Here is a 19,612-nt window from a genome sequence, read left to right on the forward strand (position 1 = left end):
CACTCTTGTATGCAGGTTCACGCATCTTCCGATACGGATGCTGGCCCGAGGCACACAAATGGTCGCAACAGCTGCTTTGGCGGCCATTGGCCAATCAGCTTGTCCGACACCGCTGTGTGATTGTCTCTGCTGCCCGTTCAGGGGGGGGGAGTAGGTATTTCGAAAGGCCGCACTAGGGACTACCAATATGGCCTAAGTCATGTCCCAATCCAACTAAATGGAGGCAGGTAGCAACGCCGAATGCTACCAGGCATCTTGCGCGTCAGCTGGCAGAGCCGCATTGCACATGCTTGCTGCTATCAAATGTGTCTGCGCCGAATGGCGGGCATAGCGTACGACATATGGAGTGGATGAAATACTTCAAATGGTCTCTCTCTCCCCCCTAGAGATGCATATCCAAGACTTTTCCTATTGGAGCCGGGGCCATTGAGGGTCTTGAAGAACGGAGAGCTCGGAAGTCGATCCTGTCAGCGCAATGCACAAGACGGCATTTCACGTGCACACGGAAATTGGGCATGTAAAGTCTTGGATGCTATTGGTTCAGCAGAGGTTCCTAGCGACAACCCACCCGCCAGCAAATTAGATCAATTCTACTCGGACAGGGATCTCGTACATGGCGGGAGCTGACGCGCGACACCGCTATCATATGAAGGCTATCGACTGTTAAGCAGAGGCCTACCGACCACCCGTAGAATGCATAACAGCGAAAAGTCGGTACAGGCCAAGCGGTACGTATCGGCGCGGGGCGTACGGATCCCGGCATTCAACTTTTTTTTCTGGCGAATGCGGTCTCTTGCGACAACAGGCAGGGACCGTCCATCGTGGAGAACAAGTCGGTAGAGATGCTCCTTAGATCACTCCAAGCAAAGTGCCCAGCGCCTGTGCTTCCTGGCAGGCCCGCGCTGGCCTGGCGCCCTGTCCGGCTAGCCGATTGGTACCTTGGCTAACAGATCACTACTCCAGCCCAGCTCCAGGGCCTGAGGAGCCAGCTGTCAGCGAAATACATCAGGTACCGCCGCTATCGAGAAAAATAGAGTTTCCCGAGGTTCCATCCCTTTTGTTGAGACAGCTGCGAGAAAGGAACATTAGGAAAAAACAACAAGCCACCACTATCTAAGATAGAGACATCTATCTACACCCATCCTTCTTTATTGACAACGCAAAGTCAAACTTGTTGTTTCTTCTTCCTGTCGATCGCAACGCCTGCACCAGATACATATAATTGTCTAGAGAGAAGAGCAATTCTTGATTGAATTGTTCATGAGTGCTCCCCTTTTCTCCTTCTAGCTTATTTTTTCCTGTCGCTCCTTCAGACCACGTTTGTTGTTTTTCTTCTTCTCCTTCCAAAGTGCTAAAACCACTTCCAAACAACACCACCACCACCCGCCCAAAAAGTCTACCTCCTTGCGCCATCGCGTGCCTCGAGAACCCGACCGTTCGCGCCAACCCTTCTGGCAGTTTTGGTTCTGAACTTTGACACCGCCATCCGTCCGATCACAACCGCCTAAACAATGGCGAGTTCTTCGCAGGCGGCTCTTTACGAGTCCTGGCCTGTGCCTACCCTCGACAGGCCCTTCGGCATTCACCTGTGGCCTATCTTCAACAAGGCCTTCGAGCTCGTCGTGGGCTATCCCGCCGAAGACTTCCGCTTCGAGGCCGGCCGCACGCCCATGTCGACGCTGAAGGAGACCTCCATCTTCGTCGTCATCTACTACATAATAATCTTTGGTGGACGCGAGTTGATGCGCAAGAGAGATCCTCTTAAGCTGAAGACTCTCTTCATCATCCACAACTTCTACTTGACCGCTATCAGCGCAATCCTCTTGGCTCTCTTCATTGAGCAGCTTCTCCCCACCGTTGTTCGCAAGGGCATCTTCTTCGCCATCTGCGACCACGAGGGCGGTTGGACCCAGCCCTTGGTTGTGCTGTACTACGTAAGTTGCGACGAAACGCAATTGCGCCCCTGTGTGTAGCCCGACTAACCCGCGCGACAGCTCAACTACCTGACCAAGTACCTCGAGCTTTTGGACACCGTCTTCCTGTTCCTCAAGAAGAAGCCATTGAGTAAGTTTCTTCGCCCAACCAATTGCCCCCGACCTCCTGGGATCACGATGCTAATTGTTTGTACAGCCTTCCTGCACACCTACCACCATGGCGCCACCGCTGTCCTCTGCTACACCCAGCTCCTCGGTCACACCTCGGTCTCGTGGGTTGTCATCACGCTCAACCTTACTGTCCACGTTGTCATGTACTGGTACTACTTCCAGAGCGCCCGAGGCGTCCGCATCTGGTGGAAGGAGTGGGTCACTCGCTTCCAAATCATCCAGTTCTTCATTGATCTTGGTACGGCCCCCGCCCCCTTTCTGCTCACTGTTTCGCTCTGCTAACGACTGACTCAGGCTTCGTTTACTACGCGTCCTACACCTACTTCACCTCGACCTACTTCACCTGGATGCCCAACCACGGAAAGTGCGCCGGAGAGGAGTTCGCTGCCTTCTCTGGTCTTATCGTGCTCAGCTCTTACCTGGTCCTCTTCATCTCCTTCTACTTCGCCACGTACTCCAAGGACGGCAAGGCCCCTAGTGCGCGCAAGGCTGTCCGACGTATGTCGCAAGCCCCGGTTCCGGATGCCCACACCGTGGCCACTGCGTCGCAGGGAAGCATTAAGGCTACTGGTGTCAAGGCCAACGGCGGCTCGACCCGGTCCCGCAAGGCCTAAATGCCCGTCCGAGTGCGACAGGCTGCAGCTGCCTTGGTTGCTCGGCTTGAGCCACGGCAACCATAGCGACTGCATGCACAAAAATTTCTGGACGCAGTGTACGTCCGGCCGCCAGGTCGGCGTTTGGGGATCCCTCGTACCCTGCTGAGGCGATCCCGACTTTCCCATCAATGTATTACTGATTTTTCGCATTGCGATGAACAGGCACTTACTTTATGTGCCCATGATGATACACGTCAACAATCCGGCATGCGGTGGAGGGGGGCTTTGTATGTGTAGAAAAGATATATGTATGACAAGACGATCTTAATCTGGAAGGCTACGAGAAAAGGAGCAGTAGTTTATCCAGCGTGGTCGCGGAAAACTGGAGGGGGGTCGTGGTTGAGAACAGGGGTGTAATCAATCATACGGTATGGGATTACATCTGTCCCGGTTCTTGACCACCTGTTATATGGACATCTTCCTTATTTGTTATATAAAACTGTTGTAATGAGCCCTTTTCGCGACCAGTCGAAATTGGCTATTAGAACTTATAGAAGATTCGGTGGTAATAGAAGATATGAAGGATGCATAATGTTCCATTGATATGTCTTGTCCCCCACGTTATGCTACAACTCCTCTGACATGGCCTTCGCTCTGACAGTCGCGGTATAGGTATTCCCGTCTACGCCTCCTTCGATTCTGTCAATTCCTTTGATTCCTCCGTTTCGGATGCTTGCAATTCACTTTCGATGTCCACCAAGGTTCGGCAGCGCCGAAATGGCCCATCACGGCTCACCAGATCGTCCGGGTCGGCAACCACATTCTTGAGCTTGACGGAAGAAGAGCCGGCAGTGGCGCCAGGATCGTTGATACGACCGCGATGCTGCTTAGACTCGATGATGCTCTGAAGGCTGCCAGAGTCGCTCTGTGCTTCGTCTAGATTGAGGCAAGACAGTCCAGCACATATGTTGCTGACGGCCGATGGAGGTGCAGGGCGGCCGGTCACACGGTGGTAAGCATCAGGGTTCAGGATATGGACTGGGATGGTGATTGTATGGTCAGACTCCCATCCGGCCGGGTTGTGCCAGTCCCTCACGGTCCATTGCACGACGGTTCCCCCTGCTGCAACCTCGACGGAACGTTCCTTCTCTATGAACCATCTGCCTCTGTCGCCTCCATCATGGGTCAATATGATGGTATCGCCCTAAAATCACTTGTTAGCCCGCGTATTGGAATTTTCCGTTGCCACAATACCTACGCTTCGATGTTGGTAGTCAAACAACGTTTTCTCTGGATGTCCTGGTTAGCAAAGTCAACTGCATACTGGGTTATACCAAACATACCGTCCTCCAGCCGTATGCCTTCATAGATGAGGGTTATGTTATGGCATTTAGTCCCCACCATAGCTTTCGTAGCAAGTTTGAGATCCATCACGGTATCCCGTATGCTGTTGCAATATATGGAAAACTCGGTTCCGTTTACCAAGAAAATGACAACCTCGTGCTTCCCGGCCCTCCTAGTGAACACCTCTTGACGAGTCTTACCAGGAGAGGGAGGAGGAGCCCGCAGGAAGGGCGTATGCGGTGTTATTTCCAATTGCAGATCGCTCACAAACGACTCCTTGGTCATAAGCACATCTGCACCGTACTCCTGACCGGAAGGCGAGGCCTCAAACTGCCGGAATACTTCTGGCGAGACCGCAATGCCATCCAGGAACAGTTGGCGGGGCACTACGATATAGTCCTGGACAAGCGCATAGTGCTTGGGGTGTTCCTGCTGGCGACGGGCTTTGGTGTTCGCGTCCTCGATTCTGAATTCGCCGGAGACCGCGTTGACGCCGCCCGCATAGATCTTGACCAGGAATGGGTCTTTGGCTCTGAAGGAAATCCACATGGATTCCTCGTCTGTTCAGAATACTTTTAGTCAGCACCAGGCCCCAGAATTGGAACCTGTGGAGAGAGAAAGAGACAGGTAAGGGGAACATGGTACTGTTTGGCGGGCTGTACTCACGATGCATGGGAAAGAAAACGCCGCGATCGACTTTCACCCCAGCGGACCGCAACTTGCGTTTATGGTCGCTGACTTTGGAGAGTGGATATTTGCCGAGACCGGGCGGCAGTGTCGTGGTTTCTGCAACGTCCGGAGCTCGAATGGTGCGCATGAACTGGATTTTCAACGAAGGGTCGCCATGCGTGGCGGGGCTGGTTCTCAGGATCTTGATCGCGTCGTTCTCGATGCTGCAGGCAAACTGGGATTTGGCAGACGCCATAGTGGATAGACCTGTGTGTATTCGTGACTGTTTGTTGTGGGAGTATTAGATGATAGGTTAGAAGTAAACAAATAAGATGTGTACAATGTGTGTGTGTGTATTTCGGGTGATAGCTTTTTCTGAGAAGCATGTCGGCTGCGGGTATTTATGAGAGTAGATACGTAGGACAGACAGATCACTGGAATGATAGGTTCGACGAATTCTAGCACCAAGATGAGGCTCAAGGTAGTGAAACAACCTCCCACAGTCTCTGAAAGAAAATACTGCTGACATGGGACAATAAAGGCCAACGGGAAAAACGTGGACCTGACTTGTCCACTAAACTGATACCTTCTGCTGCCAGAGTATAGTCCTCTTCGTTTCAGTGCGTGCTCCTATTTCGTTGACGCCACCTTACAGCGAAGCAAAGCTTCCCCTTAAAACCTCCCTTCAACATCAAAGGTGCCATATTGTATCAGAGTGAGCTGTTCCATGAGTTTTGCGCCTGAACCAACAAAATTGTCTTGGTAAAGAAAAAATAACTATGTACCTAATCAGCAGAGTGTGCCTGGATCTAGGATATGTGTAAGTCCTCCGAATTAAAGTAGCTCTTCTACCCCTATTCCGCTCCGGCTCATTTTTTTGACGAAGGCCAACAAGCCTCAAATAAGCATTGTTTCTTCCGTCGGGACAGGGAAAGTATCGAAACTACGACTTTGGCAGCTTAGGGTCGGGACGTGAGAGCCATGTTTGAACTGTGAATAGGATACACGCATGATGGGGAGGGGATGGTTTCGGACACCGGGCAAAAGATATGCACAACGCATTCTGTGTTTGCAGCATGGCATAATACTCAGCTATAGATCAGTACACAAGAGTAACCATCCGTCTGATTGCTTCGCAGCTATGTCATCAGAAACTGGGATCATTTTCGGGACCCGGAGCAACGTTTTCTTTCGCCGACCTACATCCAAATTTCGAACATCAAGCCACTTTCCCTACTATGCAAACTAAATTGAGAAAAGCCGTGTACCGCTGGTCAAACTACCGCGTCGCCATCACTGGAGGGTCAACAGACCAGGGCGGTAGGGCAGCAGGTTGTAGTCGCCGTTGTCGGAGCTGGGGTCGCGGCCCTGGTAGAGGAGCTGGATGTTGCAAGGGTCGATGGGGAAGGTCTGGTCGGCGCTGGTGCGGACGAGCTCGCCGTGGCTGATGTCGTTGGTCCAGGTGGCGCCGCTGTTGGCCTTGCCGGCGAAGGGGCTGCTCTCGGCGCCGGCCTGGACGGTCCAGGTGCCGCCCAGGCTGCTGGCGGTGAAGGAGCGGAAGAAGCGGCCCTGGGCCCCGATGGCCTCGACGATCATGAGGTAGCCCTGGCCGGGCACGCTGTAGACCTGCACGGCCTCGAACAGGTTGTTGCGCGTGTCGGTCAGGATGGTCTCGTACTGGGAGCCGAAGCTGCCGGGGAAGTTGCCGATGGGCATGCTGGCGCGGTAGATGTTGCCGTTGTCGCCGCAGAAGAAGAGATACATGTTGGTGTCGTCGCCGATGACGGTCTGGTCGATGGCGCCCGTGTCGGACTGGATCTGGCCCTCAAACAGCGGGTTGGGCCCCTGCCAGCTGTTGGCGTCGGTCGGGTCCGACGACGTCAGGTACGAGAAGGCCGTCGGCCCCCACTGGTACGCCATGATCCAGACGTCCTTGGGCGCGAAGTGGAACAGCGTCGGCGCCACCGTGCTCTTGCTCATGGCGTTCTGCGGCGCCGAGCCCATCTGGCTGAAGTCGGAGAAGAGCCCGAAGTTCATGGAGCCCCACGCCGTCCCCGCGTCGTGCGTGGTGGCGTACACGAGGTGCTGCCCGTTGTACGGCGCAATGGTGAAGTCCTTGAGCGCCACCCAGCCCGACTTGGGCTGGGCCAGCGCCCCGCTGTCGGTCCATCTGTAGGACGACGGCAAGGAGCACTGCTGTCCTAGGGCGCCTGTCACCGAAGTGAGGAGGACGGTCGTTGCTTGAAGTCTCATGATGAAAAGGATGGATATCCCGTTAGGCTAAAGATGTAATGGGCGAATCTTGACTCCTTGAGACCGAGATGGAACTACGAGCCCAACGGATCGTTGAGTTTACATATGCCTCGAGGGCGTCGCCACTACCCCGGACGTATCGACAATAGCAGGTATTCCGGCCGAGCAGGTCACTCGGCAGTCTCTCGAATCCATGGTTTTCCAACCCACGATGCACTGAACTAGAGGACGGAAAATTGTTCCCCAGCCGGACTTCATACCACCGTGCGCATATTCTCCATAGATGCGGGGGTAACCCCTGACCCCGGACCTGAACACCCCACAAGTTGCCTTTATCAATCGATCTCTCCGCGGCGATCCTAGCTGGATTGATGAAAACCAGGTTGGCAACATGGGGGGCCATCGCACATATAGTGCATTCGCCTTGGCTACTATGCACCGACCAGGACACCGACTCAATTCCGTATCATGTTTACACATTTCTCCGGCTCGCACCCTGGTTCGACGCTACCTCGCCAAGATCCGATCGGCACCTTGGTGCACGTTTCGGTACGGCCGGCACAAGGATCGACAGGCTTATTCAGGTATCACGCCCAACCCGGCCTGCAGGGATGCGCTAGCCAAAGCTGGTCGGTCAGCCGCTCGAATGAAGAGGCATTGCCCAACTCCAGTCATTTTACTCAATTGACGTGCCCAAGCAGCTTACGGATTCGGGTCTGATTCGCTTGCTTCTATTCCGGGCAAGATGAGGACTGATACGTGCCGTGTCCAGCTGACGACCAGCAACAACCATGACGTACTAGGGCTTACGATGGCATCCCTGTCGCTGGCCAAGCAGGGCCTCGGTCACGGTCCCAGATCACTATCACAAACCTTGAAATGAGCATCCACTGAATGTGATGAGTTCCTAGGCAGGTAGGTAATGAAATCGACAGAAGATGCAGACTCAGCTAATCTATGGAGCTATCCGACCCGTCAGACGTGGCCCACTCACAGTCTACCTAGATGAGAATTCGGAACGCACCCTCTGGTCGCCAACATAATATTGTTACATGATAGGAAAGCAACGCTCGCTTAACAAACAAACCGGGGACGCGTCTCCGCACACGCACTCAAATCGACGGCTCGGCCCGGGCGCAGTCAATCACACTCATCATCAAACAGCCAATGCCTGCTGACCCGTGAAGAGTCGACGATGCGCACCTCGCGCCACTCGCCGTCGTGTTTCGAGGCGACGCCGATCATAGGGCTGGCCTTTTCGGGCATGTACGACAGCTCGCTCCCGTCCAAGCTGGTCTCGTACTCGTCGGGCGCCAGGAGATAATCCCTGGGGACATCGACGCTGGCCCCGCTAACCGAGGCCTGGTCGACGGGGATGCTCTCGCTCAGCGCCGCCTCCTTGCCTGTGGGGTCTGGGGAGTGGACATCGAGGTCTCCCGTCTGCGACGAACCTCCCATCCACACGACCTCGATGATGGAGAGGGCCGAGTGCAGTGGCGTGGTCACTGATCGCAGCTTGAACCGTGGATCGACCTTGGCAAATAGCGAGGCCCAGTCATCGTAGGTGCGCTCCTTGGCGTTTGCACACGACTGCATGTGGGTATCGCATGCCCTGTTCTAGGTGATTAGCTATCGCGTACAAACCCCTTTGAAGCAAGTGGGGGATCCGTAAAACATACCGAGCAAACTGCTCCTGGACGTGGTCACGTGCCTTTGGCGCCGCGAGGCAGCGCTCGTTGAAGATGAGACGGGCGCCCGCCTTGAGGGCCGGGATCTGGTTCCGCAGGATCGTCTCGGCGTAGCTGTCGGGCCAATCGTGCAACACGCACCGCCAGACGTAGACGTCGGCGTCCTTGACGGCCTGCTCGGTGAAGAAGCTGTAGGGCTGGAACCGTAGGCGGCCTTTGTGCCGGGGCAGGACGGCCTTCTCGCCCTGGGCCGCCACCTCGGGCAGGTCCTCGACGATGGCGGTCTCGATGCTGGGGTACTTGTCGAGCATGGCCTTGCACAGGTCGCCCATGCCGCCCCCGACGTCCACGACGACCTTGGGGCAGTTGCGCTCCCACCCGAGGTTGTCGACGGTGTATCGGGGCTCCATGCCGGGCACCTTCATGCTCCACGCCATGGCCTTGGCGAAACGCTCCATGCGCGCGGGCTGGTCGCTCACGATGCCGAAGAGGTCCTTGTCGCCCTGTCCGCCGTTGGCGAGGGAAAAGGGGCTCTTGGTGGGGTCGTCGCAGGCCGGGTACTTCTCCGTGCTCTCGGCAATCTTCAGGGCGGCAGGCGCCAGCTCTTCTGTGGCCATGCCCAGCCAGTCGTGGAGCGTTGTGGTCCCCAGCGCCAAAGACGCGGCGTTGTGCTGGACGAGGCCGGCGGGCGTCTCGTCGAAGATGCGGAGAGATATCGCGGCACGTACCCGCCGTCGTGTGGACGACTCACTGAGCCCGCAGCGAGCTGCGAGGTCGGTATATGAGATGGGCCCGTCCAGGGGTACATGCTTTGCAATCTCGAATTTGTACAAGGTGTGTAGAGTGGCCGTGTGTGCAGGCTAAAGACCACGATTTAGCTCAGGCAAACCCAAGGGGCCAAGGTGAGGTAAGGGATAGCCAGCCAGGGGCCACAAGCGATATAAAAACACCCGGCAGCGGTCGGATGCTTACAATGAGGAAGGACAAGAAGAAGACATGTCCGGCGGGACCGACGATTAGAGACCGGAGTTCGTCAAGGGCCTCTAGGAGCTTGACACGGCTGGTCTCGACGGCGGGCGTGAAGGGGCCGCTGAAGTGGTCCGCTCCTGCTTTGAAGGATGGCTGAGGGATGCCCTCATCATCGTATGCGTCATAGATGCGGTTCGTGCAAGACGAGATGACATGTGCGAGCTCGGGGAGCGAACGACTCAACGCCATGGCTGAGATGCTATCAAGCCGAGATGCGAAGGCAGGATCTAGTGTATAAGGCGTCTTCGGCGTAGGGCAAGGTGGCGTCTAAGTATTAGGAGCAAAAGGGAGGGTAAGGAGGACAAGAAGAAACCATACAGGGAGCGGCAGGCGATGGATTAGGGAGGCGTTCCAGCTAAGTACTGTCAAAGTCCTACGAGTTTGTACGCCATGTGGTACTGGATCCCTCCCGCCCCTGATGTAGAACCATGGCCTTCGTGATGGATGGGCAGGGAGGCCCGACTGGAGCAAAGCCCAGCCAGTTGGGTCGGTGAAGCTGAAACTTGTCAGCTGATTCCTCCCAGATTGGCTCTGCCTCCTCACTTGGACGCCCCAACTCGTGTTCCCGACGATAGGGCCTGCAGATATAACCCCAGAAGGCTGCATCAGCGTGTGTTGGGATGGGCAAGAAGGGAGGCAGGCCCCGCTGGGTGCTCCGCTCAACCACCATGCAAGCTACATCACACACAGGGCTGTCACGCATTAACTCACGCACGCACACGACACGACACATTTGATCCAGCAGCGGCAGCGGGATATGCAGCTGCCTGGCTACCTCCTTGGCGCACGAGCCGGGGCCGCGTTTGTTACTATCTATATAGGGCAGAGAGGACGCCTCTTGGGGGCTGTTCTCCAAGTATGTAATACACCGGTTCGCAGGTGTGGGTGTCAGCGATCCTTCCAACTGCGGGTTTGCTACGCCACTGGCCCTTTCGCTCTCCCCTCCCGCGTCCTCTCATTGGCCGCTAGCGGGTTTGGTGGCGTTCCGCGCTATCGTAATCACGTATATATTAGGGAATCCCAGCTTTTCCCTCTAGTGTCAGCTGAAACTAGAAACTAGGGGCCGAGTTCCCTCTCTCTCTTAAGGCTTACCTCGTCAGCAATTGGTCAGGCACACACGTGGGTGTGGGTGCGTCTGAGAGCGGGCCTCGCCGACAATCAGACCCTATTGCGAGTTAGTAAGTAGGATTAGGAATAAATAGGTTAGGCTCAATGGTAATAATAAATACCAAATGTCTCGGAAGGGAGCAGACCTCCCCGAAGTGGCTTTCCAACTTCTTTCACCAAATCTCGGCCATGCCATCACCCCTGCCCCGGAAGACTCACCTGCGCCACACCGGAATGTGGCCGGGGACATTCATGTCACCTTCTGGAAGAGAAGTTCCGGGGCACAGATATGCGTGGCCTGGGATACGACGATCGATAAGCGAGGGGATCTTGTGTGACTCTCGATACAGCACCGATTTTCGCGGCTACCTACCGCACACGATTCGACCCAGGATGCGATATTCTATGCACAACTATGGCATGTGTTGTTTACTTTCAAGAATTGCAGCATCTCCTGCTATTGTACAGGTTGGTAGCTAATCATTGAGAATTTCTTCGGTAAGACATTTCGGGGACTGTATGATGAATGCAGAGATATGGCGACTGGGCATAGGATCTCACTTGGGCAGCACAGTCGTGCCCTGAGTGTCGAAGGTTGGAAATCCACGTAGTAATGGGAGGTTGTTGGGATCCTAACAGTGCTATTATAGCTCAAGCCCCTCCTTCGAACCCCTGACTGGAACAGATACCCAACCAACATGCAGCCCGATTATGCATGGGAATCTATTGCATGAAGTTGGAAACACGACCATACTTCGTCACAAAAGATCGGGCCACAAAATGGGTGGCAGGGAAAAGCGAGAAAAATACGAGTGCCTATTAATCATCATTCCTGGGAAGACCTGCCAGGACCTTTTGTCGAATGCGCTGGTCTAGACTTCAGATCGACTTTTGCGGCGGCGTTGCACGATGACGATAGCCCCAAGCCCCTTTCAGGGCTGAATCGTTGTGCGACTTCATTTTTGTCTTCCGTAGGTGCGGAAGAGCGGGGGGATATATTATGGACAAGGTGAGCATATTGAATACCACCTAGCGTTGCATCATGATGCCTTCTCTCACACCGCTCATATATTATATTGCGTCCCAGAATGCCCTTGGGTTGGTTCCGACTGGACGAACTATTCAATAGAAGCCTGCGCATCGCATGAGTTTGTCTCGAGCAGTGCAGCATCGGATGAGAATCTGAGATCGCTGTGCCTTTCCGCGCTACCCCTGTGATCACGGGTAATCGCATGCATGTTTGTTTCGGGCCCCTACAGAAACGCACGCAGACACACACACACACGCCCTGATCTCACCCCCGACAGGAAATCAAGAAAAAAAAGTTGAATTCGCATTCTGGTAGTAAACCAAGTAAATACACAATTATTGTCCCCCGCCCTGCCCCATAGCCATGATTGATCATTAGTCGTGAAAACGTTTTCCGCAGCAAGGGAAATCAAAGTCGGGCAGAAAGGCGTTGCTCGCCCGGCGCGTGATAGTCGGGCACCTTCATCTCCAATGCCGCGCCCGAGTAGCCGAGGTCCTCAGCTACAAGCACGGCGCACTTCTCGCCAATGAGAAGAGCGGTCGAGTACCTGCATCACAAGAGTCAGCAAGATATACAGTTATATATGACAAGGATACAATGGTGAGGGGTAAGGAAGGAAGGACTGCGTACGTGTTGCATCCGACATTGTCGGGGCAGATACTGAGATCCGCCACCTTGAGTCCCTTGACGTCGTGGACGTTCAGGCGTTCGTCCAGGACACCGTGCTTGACGATGCTGTTTCCTTCCTTCGGGGCCATGGAGCAGGTCTGTGATCCAGTGTTAGCAATTGCATTTACCCCTGAAGTTGAAATAATATTGCAATGGTAACTCACCCCCAGACTGTGCCAAGTCGACTCGACGTGGCGCTTGGTCCACTCCTCGACGGCCTTGATGTCGTCGGCGCTGTACCGGAGCTCGTCGCGGACGTGGGCCTTGTTGCTGTTGAGGACGTCGGCGGCGGGCCGCTTGTCGGCCTCGGGCAGGTACTTGCTCCAGCTGCCGTGCTGGAGCCCCGTGCTCAGGTTGCCGGGCAGAGCGTAGCGCTTCGTGGTCTCGAGGTCCATGTCGTGCGTGCGCGCGGGACTGTCGTAGCCGAACCACGGGTGCATGGCCTGCACCTCGCCCGCGTACGCGTCCATCCGCCGTGCCGTCTCCCGCGACTTGATGTAGCCCCACACCATGGGCGCCATGTCGCGCTCGTCGTTCATGAAGCCCGTGTCGAAGTCGGGCGCGGCGTACGGGTCCGCTGACTTGATGTGCGTCGAGCCGCGCGAGAAGGGGTACTCGAGGAAGTGGAACATCTGTCGGGTGCGCAACGGTTTTGTGATTAGTAACGGTGTGATTTGAGGGATAGGGGGTATGAAGAAGTATAGAGAAGGGAGCAAAGGGAGCAGGGATGGGGATAATGTTAGGGAGACGGTATATGCCGGGAATTCCTTACCGTGAAGAAGTTGCCGGGGGGCCTGTGTCATTGATTAGTATCATATCTTCGACCGTATGTGACTCAATCAGACTTACATGAGCATATGGTCACCGAACCAACCGGAAATCACTGAGTAGTGCATGACCGGCTTGTCAGGCTTGTTCTTGAAGTAAGACTCCCATCCGTCTTTGAAGTGAGGGGTCGGCCACGACGCCATCTCCTTGAGTTCCTTCTCAGTTGGTCGGATCTTGACCCCGGCGTCGATGCCGTTGGTGGCTAGGGGGCCGGTGCCCTTGAGCGCCCACTCGTCGAAAACTCCTGCAATGGGCATTAGTACGATGGGGGCTGGGCTAGACTGGGTACTGCAGAAACCTACTCTTCTGTACCTCGGGCACACCTCGGACGAAGTCGTCGAAGCTCTCTACCTCGGGCTTGGCTCGGAAGACGGAGAAGGTGAGGTAATGGTCTTGGAAGTTGAGGCCGACTCCTGGCAGATTGACCTTGGGCTCGACACCGGCGGCTTTGAGCTTCTCGGGGTCACCTAGTCGTCACTGTTAGCCACTCCCGTTGGCTTCCTGCATCATTTCATACTCACCAATACCGGACCGCTGAAGGATCAGGGGAGATGACAGAGTACCGCCGGATACTACGATCTGCTTGCGCGCCCTGAAGGTCCGGGTCTTCAACTGGTTCGGCGCCAGGGGCTTGGTTGGCCTTGCAGTTTGGTCAGTTACGGACTCGGAGGATGGCCATAAGTGTCCACTTACACTGTCTGTACAGCAACTGCACGGCCGTTCTCCATGATAATCTTGTCGACCTTGGTGTTGCAGGCTAAGTAGAGGTTTGAGTGGACCGCCCTGGTCGAGTGGATATAGGCGTGTGCGCTGTCGCTTCGTCGACCAGTCTACATGCCCGTTAGACGAATACTGTCTTCTCCCCCTTTTCATCCGTCATCTGAGACTTACATCGCGGTTGATCCACTTGAGCCAGTGTTCGGCGCCATGCCCGGTGGACAGGTCTTGAAGGTCATCCACGGTCGGGATGTCTTGGGACTCAGCCGCTCGCAGGAAGTCGTCCTTGATTGGGTAGGTGCTACTGATAGTTGGCTGGGGTTCCAATGTGGCGTGGTGGAGGATTTGTTCACTTACTAGTTGCCGAACGAAACCTTGATCGGCCCCTCAAAGCCGTGGACATCCCTGTGCCTGTCGGTCAGCTTTGTATATAAAGTCAACAGGTGGGCGTGATGCTGACTTGTTGTGCGATGCCCGCTGGTAAGTCTCGTGCTTCTTCATGAGCGGCAGCAGATCCTTCGTCTTCCAGCCCTCTGCTTGGAAATCATCATAGTCGGAGGCCGAAGCGCGCGTGTACATCTACCAGAGGTAAGCCACAAGTCAAAAAGATACGTTGGTAGGAGATATCTTACCAAGAAGTTGATGGACGATCCACCCCCGAGGATATGCGCGCAAGGGACGACAGCCTTCCGTCCAGCAAGCCACGGCGATGGGCGGGATTCGTAGAACGAAGCGGTTTTCGAGTCCAGCTTCATGTTCCTGGGGTAGATACCCGGTCGGTACACCCATGGGTTGTTCAGGTTGCTCTCTCCTGCCTCGATCAGGAGAACCTTGAGATTGTGGTCCAGGTTGGCCAACCTAGCTGGTCAGCATCTCAAGCAAATTGTGCTGCTCAAAGGGGTGAATACCTTCCGGCCACCACACAGCCACAACTACCGCCACCGCACACGATGATATCGAACTCCTCTGGGAGCGAACCCATCTTTGCGACCAACTGGGCTGATGCTACGGGGAAAATGTGATGGGAGGTGTATGTGCTACAGTACGATGAAGCATCGGTTTATTGTTATCAAGTCAAAATATTGTTCCGTGGTGAGGGTGCCCGGCATGGTCTATATAGGTGAGCAGCCCTACATGACCCAATACCTATGTATGATGCGGAGACTACGCGCCCCGCCAAAGCGCACAGGGATCAACACATCCAGCATCATGCGCAACCCACGTTACCCTTCTCCGCATATTAAGGCTTCGCCCAGTCACAGCTACCGTCGGACACCCGGTGATCTGACAGGCGTAACGAAGCCGGTTTGCGCATGGGGGTAATCCTCTCCCTGAGGAGAGAGGGCACCAATAGGGTAACCGCCCAGAACCAGAACCGTGGAAGAAGACATGCAGGGCCTCCTCACTTGGAAGGAATGTCAGGCTAACCGGTGCCAAATGAGGGAGGGGTAATAATGAACAGACCATTCGAGATGCCAACGCAAGCGGGTGGTGTGTACCGTTCCCGACCTATCATGGTTGGTACGACGACGCTATGGGACGGACACGGACGCCATCCCAAAATTAAGCGATTTTAAGACGAACCATCTTTTGTCTCGAAACAAGCGCCCGTTTACTGTTTACCGTCTCGTTACCGCGACTGTATTTGGGAGTTACGTTGAGCCGGTGCCCCTGAGGAGAGCAAGCATGATGCTTACCTGGCATCCGATTACTCGACCAAACGAAGGCAGAGAAGAACATACTTCCCTGTGAAGGAGCATCGTATCCGATCATCAGTAGCCCAAGACATCTGCTGGCAGGAATATGGGGATGTCGTCTCCCGTCTCCGCTATCCTGCATTGGTTGTGTTATACGACTGGACGGGACAAAGGGGTGTTGGCCGCGGTCCACACCACCTCCGCTTAGACTAGTGTATTGCGGGGGTGGAGTCGGCATGCAGGCCGGTGAGAGTACGGCAAGGGGGCGGATATCAGTGCAATGTGTTGGTTGGCACCAAAGAGAGTGGATTGGGAATGATGCATTATGATGGAAAGCATCCTCTCAGTTGGCGATCCAACAGGCAGGGTTCTCCAGAAAACAATCGTCGATGAGTAACAGCGAGTTTGCCGTTGCTTCAAGGCAGGTTCCCCGCGGATGATGCCCCAGAAATCATATCCACCGGCCTGGGAGTATATCTGGGCCGCTTACGGAAAAGTTGGGGAAAGCTGGGGCAAAGCTACCAGCTGCCAGCGATCCCTTGGTTGGGGTCATCCCCGGATGCCAATTGCCGAAATAGCTACGCGTCGTTGGTCCAGCAGCAGCTTGGGATGAACCGGTGTTCGTCATATTACATGCCGGCCATGGTCATGTTGGGGTTACCCAGACAGTTGCGGGGATATCATGAAGCAAACCAAGCCAAGAGTAAGCTGTTAAGCCCGAAGCAAGTCCGAGCCAATGCCCAGACTTCCCACACCCACTCCCTCGGAAAGTTGGAGACCAAATCGCCCGGATATGTGCAACAGATGTTTGTGTAACGGTCTGGCGGTCCCGACATTCGCCAGGCTATAACGGTTGTTATGTATGGCGTCTGCAATCAGGGGACTTACACTGCATATTCCAGAGCCTATGGTGCTCGCAGCCGCCCCTCTTCGTCCTTTGGCCGGGACATAGAAAAATCACCGAATGGGAGTGGGGAAAGTCAAATGCCGAGAGGGAAAGAGAGACGATGCAAACGGGATATCTGATGTATTTACAGTGATATCATTCTTATGTACATGAAGACTGGGCAGTCATGAAAATCCAGGACTGCCCTTGGCGATAGAAAGATAAAGATAGATGTAGCTTGCCTAGGCATTTAGGCATGTTGCGAAGGGTTCGTCGGGGGCGTGTCCGCTGCAGTGAAACCCCATTGGATCCTACACTGCAGGCCAGGACGACTTGGAGCATGCGCGTGCCAAGGAAGCAAAGAATATGCGAACCGTGTTACACAACCCACGCTCTCCGCTTTTTAGTTGAGACCAGCCACGACGTAGTTGAAGTTGCAGTAGCCGGTCGACTGCGCCTTGACGTCGACGCGGCCCTGGCCCTTCATGACAATCTTGTTGTTGTTGGCGGTGTCGACGACCTCGAAGTACTGGGGCCCCGTGGCAAGGCCCGGCTCGCTGCCGTAGTTCAGGCCGGGCTGCAGGGCCACCCTGCGGATCAGGTTGCCGCCGCTCCAGATCTGCAGGCGCAGGTTCTCGAGGCCGTCGTCGGCCGCGACGACGGCCCAGTTGACGGCGTCCCTGGCCGCGCCGGCGCCGCTGGGCCGACCCAGGGCGTCGGACTGGCACGAGGCGTCCTTCTGGATGGCGCGGTACCACATGGAGCCGACGAGCTGCTTGTCGTTGGGCGGGCGCATGCCGGTGGCCTTCAGGTTGTTGTTGAAGGCGGAGACGAAGGAGGCGAAGACGGGCTGCCACGCCACGTGGTTGTAGTCGTCGTTGTTGGCGTACTCGACCATGCTCTGGTCGATGCCCTCCATGCGCAGCGTGCCGATGTAGTGCGACTCGCCCGCGTCGTTCCAGGTAAGGATCTCGACGTAGTCGGCGCGGTCGCCCATGCCCAGGATCTCGGTCATGCGCTGCGGCATGTTGACCTCGCCCGGGCGGTACCAGTGCTGCTTGTCCCAGTGCTTGTACTGCAGCGTCGAGAGCGGCATCATGTACGCCTTCTTCTTGGCGTGCGCCGCCTTGAGCACCTCCTCGTCCTGCGCCGAGGACACGTTAGAGGGGGTGTCGCTGTTGCGCGGCCACGCCGTCTCCCAGCTGAAGGCGCCGTCGATGGCCTTGCCCCAGTCGTTCATCCACTGGCCGGGGTTGTCGAAGTAGTTGGGCGTGTCGTCGAAGTTGGGCACAAAGTAGAACTTGGTCTGGCCGAACGAGCCCAGGAACTTGGTCCAGTAGTTGGCGTCGGTCTTCTGCGCGCTGAAGGTGCTGAGGAACGGGAGATTGTTGGGCCCGGCCTTGAAGTAGGCATCATGCCCCGCGTACTTCTTGAGCAGGTCGCTGTAGGCGTAGGCGTCCTTGTTCTGCGCGAGATCCAGGCTGAAGAAGATTTGGAAGTTGTTGGCTTTGGCGGCCGTGAAGAGCTGGTTAACGACGTCGAGCGCCCAGCCATCATGGGGCGCTCCAATGTTCAGAGCGAAGGCCGTAAGGCCCATGTTCCTTGCATCGATAACATCTTGAACGGCATGGTTGGTTCTCCCATCCAGTCCTTGGACCTGTTGATCCCGTCAGTTCGGTGTTTGCCTTCGTGGAGGAGCGGGAAATCAGATCAGTGACGGACCATGTAGTGGGCAAAGACGTCTTTGGCAGAAGCTAGGTGAGCCAATGCGGCCACCGCAGCTACGAGGGCTCTCTTCAGCATGTCGAGGCTTTAAAGAATGAATTCGAGTGGGTTGCAGTTGCACGAATAATGCAATGGGAAAGCTGAATTAGATCTCAGACTGGACATTTAGCCACCAATATATACCGGCGTAGAAGATGAGACTGCTGTCAAAGGAATTATGGGGCTAATATATAGCATAGTAAGCTCAGTATCATCTTGCAGCGCGTCGGCCCGGGTGGGACTCGGTGACCATCTGGTTGGCGATTGTAGGAATGGGTGCCAAAGACGCCTAGCCTTGCTACTAGAATGTAACATGAGCCAGGAGTGGCGCGAAGGCCAGCCTAGAAGTGCATTAGTTTCAGGGGTCAAATTGAAATGAACCAGTAAGCCCCCCGGAGCCTAGCCTTGCTAGCTCGAACGGCCCGCTCACCTGCTTTGGCGGCCGCCCCCTGCGGCTTTCGAGGGCTGGACCGGCTTTTTCTGGAGTATCAGCTCCGAATGGAAAAGAGAAATAGGAAGGTAGAATCGATACAATAGTAATCACGTGGCTTCAATGAGATGATTGAGCTGGATCGTGCCTTCACCAACGGTGTCAATCACATGTATATCACGGATACGCGGAAGATGCAACTTATGATGCTTACTACGGTATTAAACCAAATATTGGCTTTTTGCCCATGGTCCACGATTACGCATTCGGTTCCTTTCTTGGAATGAGCCTCTGGCTTGATCACATATCACGGATTTCTGCTCGAGTCCATGATATGATGGTGTCACTTCTTTCCTTTAGCCTCATATGGTCACTTCGTATTCTGCCTCGGTGGCCGCCCCATTACGTCATGTGAAACCAGTGGCTGCAGAAGCCAAAGTACAATGAGAAAGGCTGCGAGAAGATGGTGACCGACGCCAAAGAAAGATAGCCAGGCTAATAAAAAAAGCAACTTGCGGCGGGTGCCCCGCTACCCTTGCACAATATCCATTCAGGGCTGATGACAATTTGGTAGTAGTAGTTTGTGCAAGCCTGGCCGTATTTTTTCAGATACTCTCGTCCAGACTCGCCCAGGCTCGCCCAGCCACTTTTGCCCATACAACCAGTCATACAGGTATTTGCTCAAAACTACCATAGGCAGTATGCGAGGTGTACTTGGATGTGATATGCCCAGTACTTTGATGATTTAAACTATCATGCAGCAAATTCGCTCTGCGAAGTATCAAATCTATGGACGAAAA

At 55.1% G+C, this 19,612-nt stretch overlaps 6 protein-coding genes across 6 annotated transcripts; 1 reads left to right on the plus strand and 5 right to left on the minus strand.

Annotated features, from left to right (window-relative positions):
- Nucleotides 1-1,511: 1,511 nt before the first annotated feature.
- On the plus strand, nt 1,512-2,719 carry PG985_013949 (uncharacterized protein; the record flags this gene model as incomplete). The annotated part of the gene is made up of 4 exons (XM_066833715.1): nt 1,512-1,934; nt 1,995-2,064; nt 2,131-2,343; nt 2,400-2,719. 4 exons carry the CDS (start codon nt 1,512-1,514, stop codon nt 2,717-2,719), a joined length of 1,026 nt encoding a protein of 341 aa, XP_066678455.1.
- A 664-nt stretch (nt 2,720-3,383) lies between these two features.
- PG985_013950 (uncharacterized protein) lies at nt 3,384-4,970 on the minus strand (the record flags this gene model as incomplete). Its single annotated transcript, XM_066833716.1, has 4 exons — nt 3,384-3,905; nt 3,960-4,000; nt 4,045-4,605; nt 4,712-4,970. The coding sequence occupies 4 exons, from the start codon at nt 4,968-4,970 to the stop codon at nt 3,384-3,386; spliced, it is 1,383 nt and encodes a 460-aa protein (XP_066678456.1).
- Nucleotides 4,971-6,007: 1,037 nt separating this feature from the next.
- On the minus strand, nt 6,008-6,967 carry PG985_013951 (uncharacterized protein; the record flags this gene model as incomplete). The annotated part of the gene is made up of 1 exon (XM_066833717.1): nt 6,008-6,967. The coding sequence occupies one exon, from the start codon at nt 6,965-6,967 to the stop codon at nt 6,008-6,010; it is 960 nt and encodes a 319-aa protein (XP_066678457.1).
- A 1,140-nt stretch (nt 6,968-8,107) lies between these two features.
- Nucleotides 8,108-9,873, minus strand: PG985_013952 (o-methyltransferase domain-containing protein; the record flags this gene model as incomplete). Its single annotated transcript, XM_066833718.1, has 3 exons — nt 8,108-8,579; nt 8,647-9,515; nt 9,628-9,873. The coding sequence occupies 3 exons, from the start codon at nt 9,871-9,873 to the stop codon at nt 8,108-8,110; spliced, it is 1,587 nt and encodes a 528-aa protein (XP_066678458.1).
- A 2,356-nt stretch (nt 9,874-12,229) lies between these two features.
- On the minus strand, nt 12,230-15,017 carry PG985_013953 (alcohol oxidase; the record flags this gene model as incomplete). Its single annotated transcript, XM_066833719.1, has 13 exons — nt 12,230-12,368; nt 12,452-12,588; nt 12,655-13,122; nt 13,263-13,284; nt 13,340-13,562; nt 13,621-13,785; nt 13,840-13,958; nt 14,012-14,148; nt 14,210-14,336; nt 14,393-14,440; nt 14,496-14,614; nt 14,668-14,893; nt 14,944-15,017. 13 exons carry the CDS (start codon nt 15,015-15,017, stop codon nt 12,230-12,232), a joined length of 2,004 nt encoding a protein of 667 aa, XP_066678459.1.
- Nucleotides 15,018-17,021: 2,004 nt separating this feature from the next.
- On the minus strand, nt 17,022-18,421 carry PG985_013954 (glycoside hydrolase family 71 protein; the record flags this gene model as incomplete). Its single annotated transcript, XM_066833720.1, has 2 exons — nt 17,022-18,275; nt 18,341-18,421. 2 exons carry the CDS (start codon nt 18,419-18,421, stop codon nt 17,022-17,024), a joined length of 1,335 nt encoding a protein of 444 aa, XP_066678460.1.
- Between the last annotated feature and the right edge of the window lie 1,191 nt (nt 18,422-19,612).

Source organism: Apiospora marii (genome assembly GCF_038362585.1).
Source record: "Apiospora marii strain CBS 49790 chromosome Unknown utg000011l_segment0_segment0, whole genome shotgun sequence".
Taxonomy (NCBI): domain Eukaryota; kingdom Fungi; phylum Ascomycota; class Sordariomycetes; order Amphisphaeriales; family Apiosporaceae; genus Apiospora; species Apiospora marii.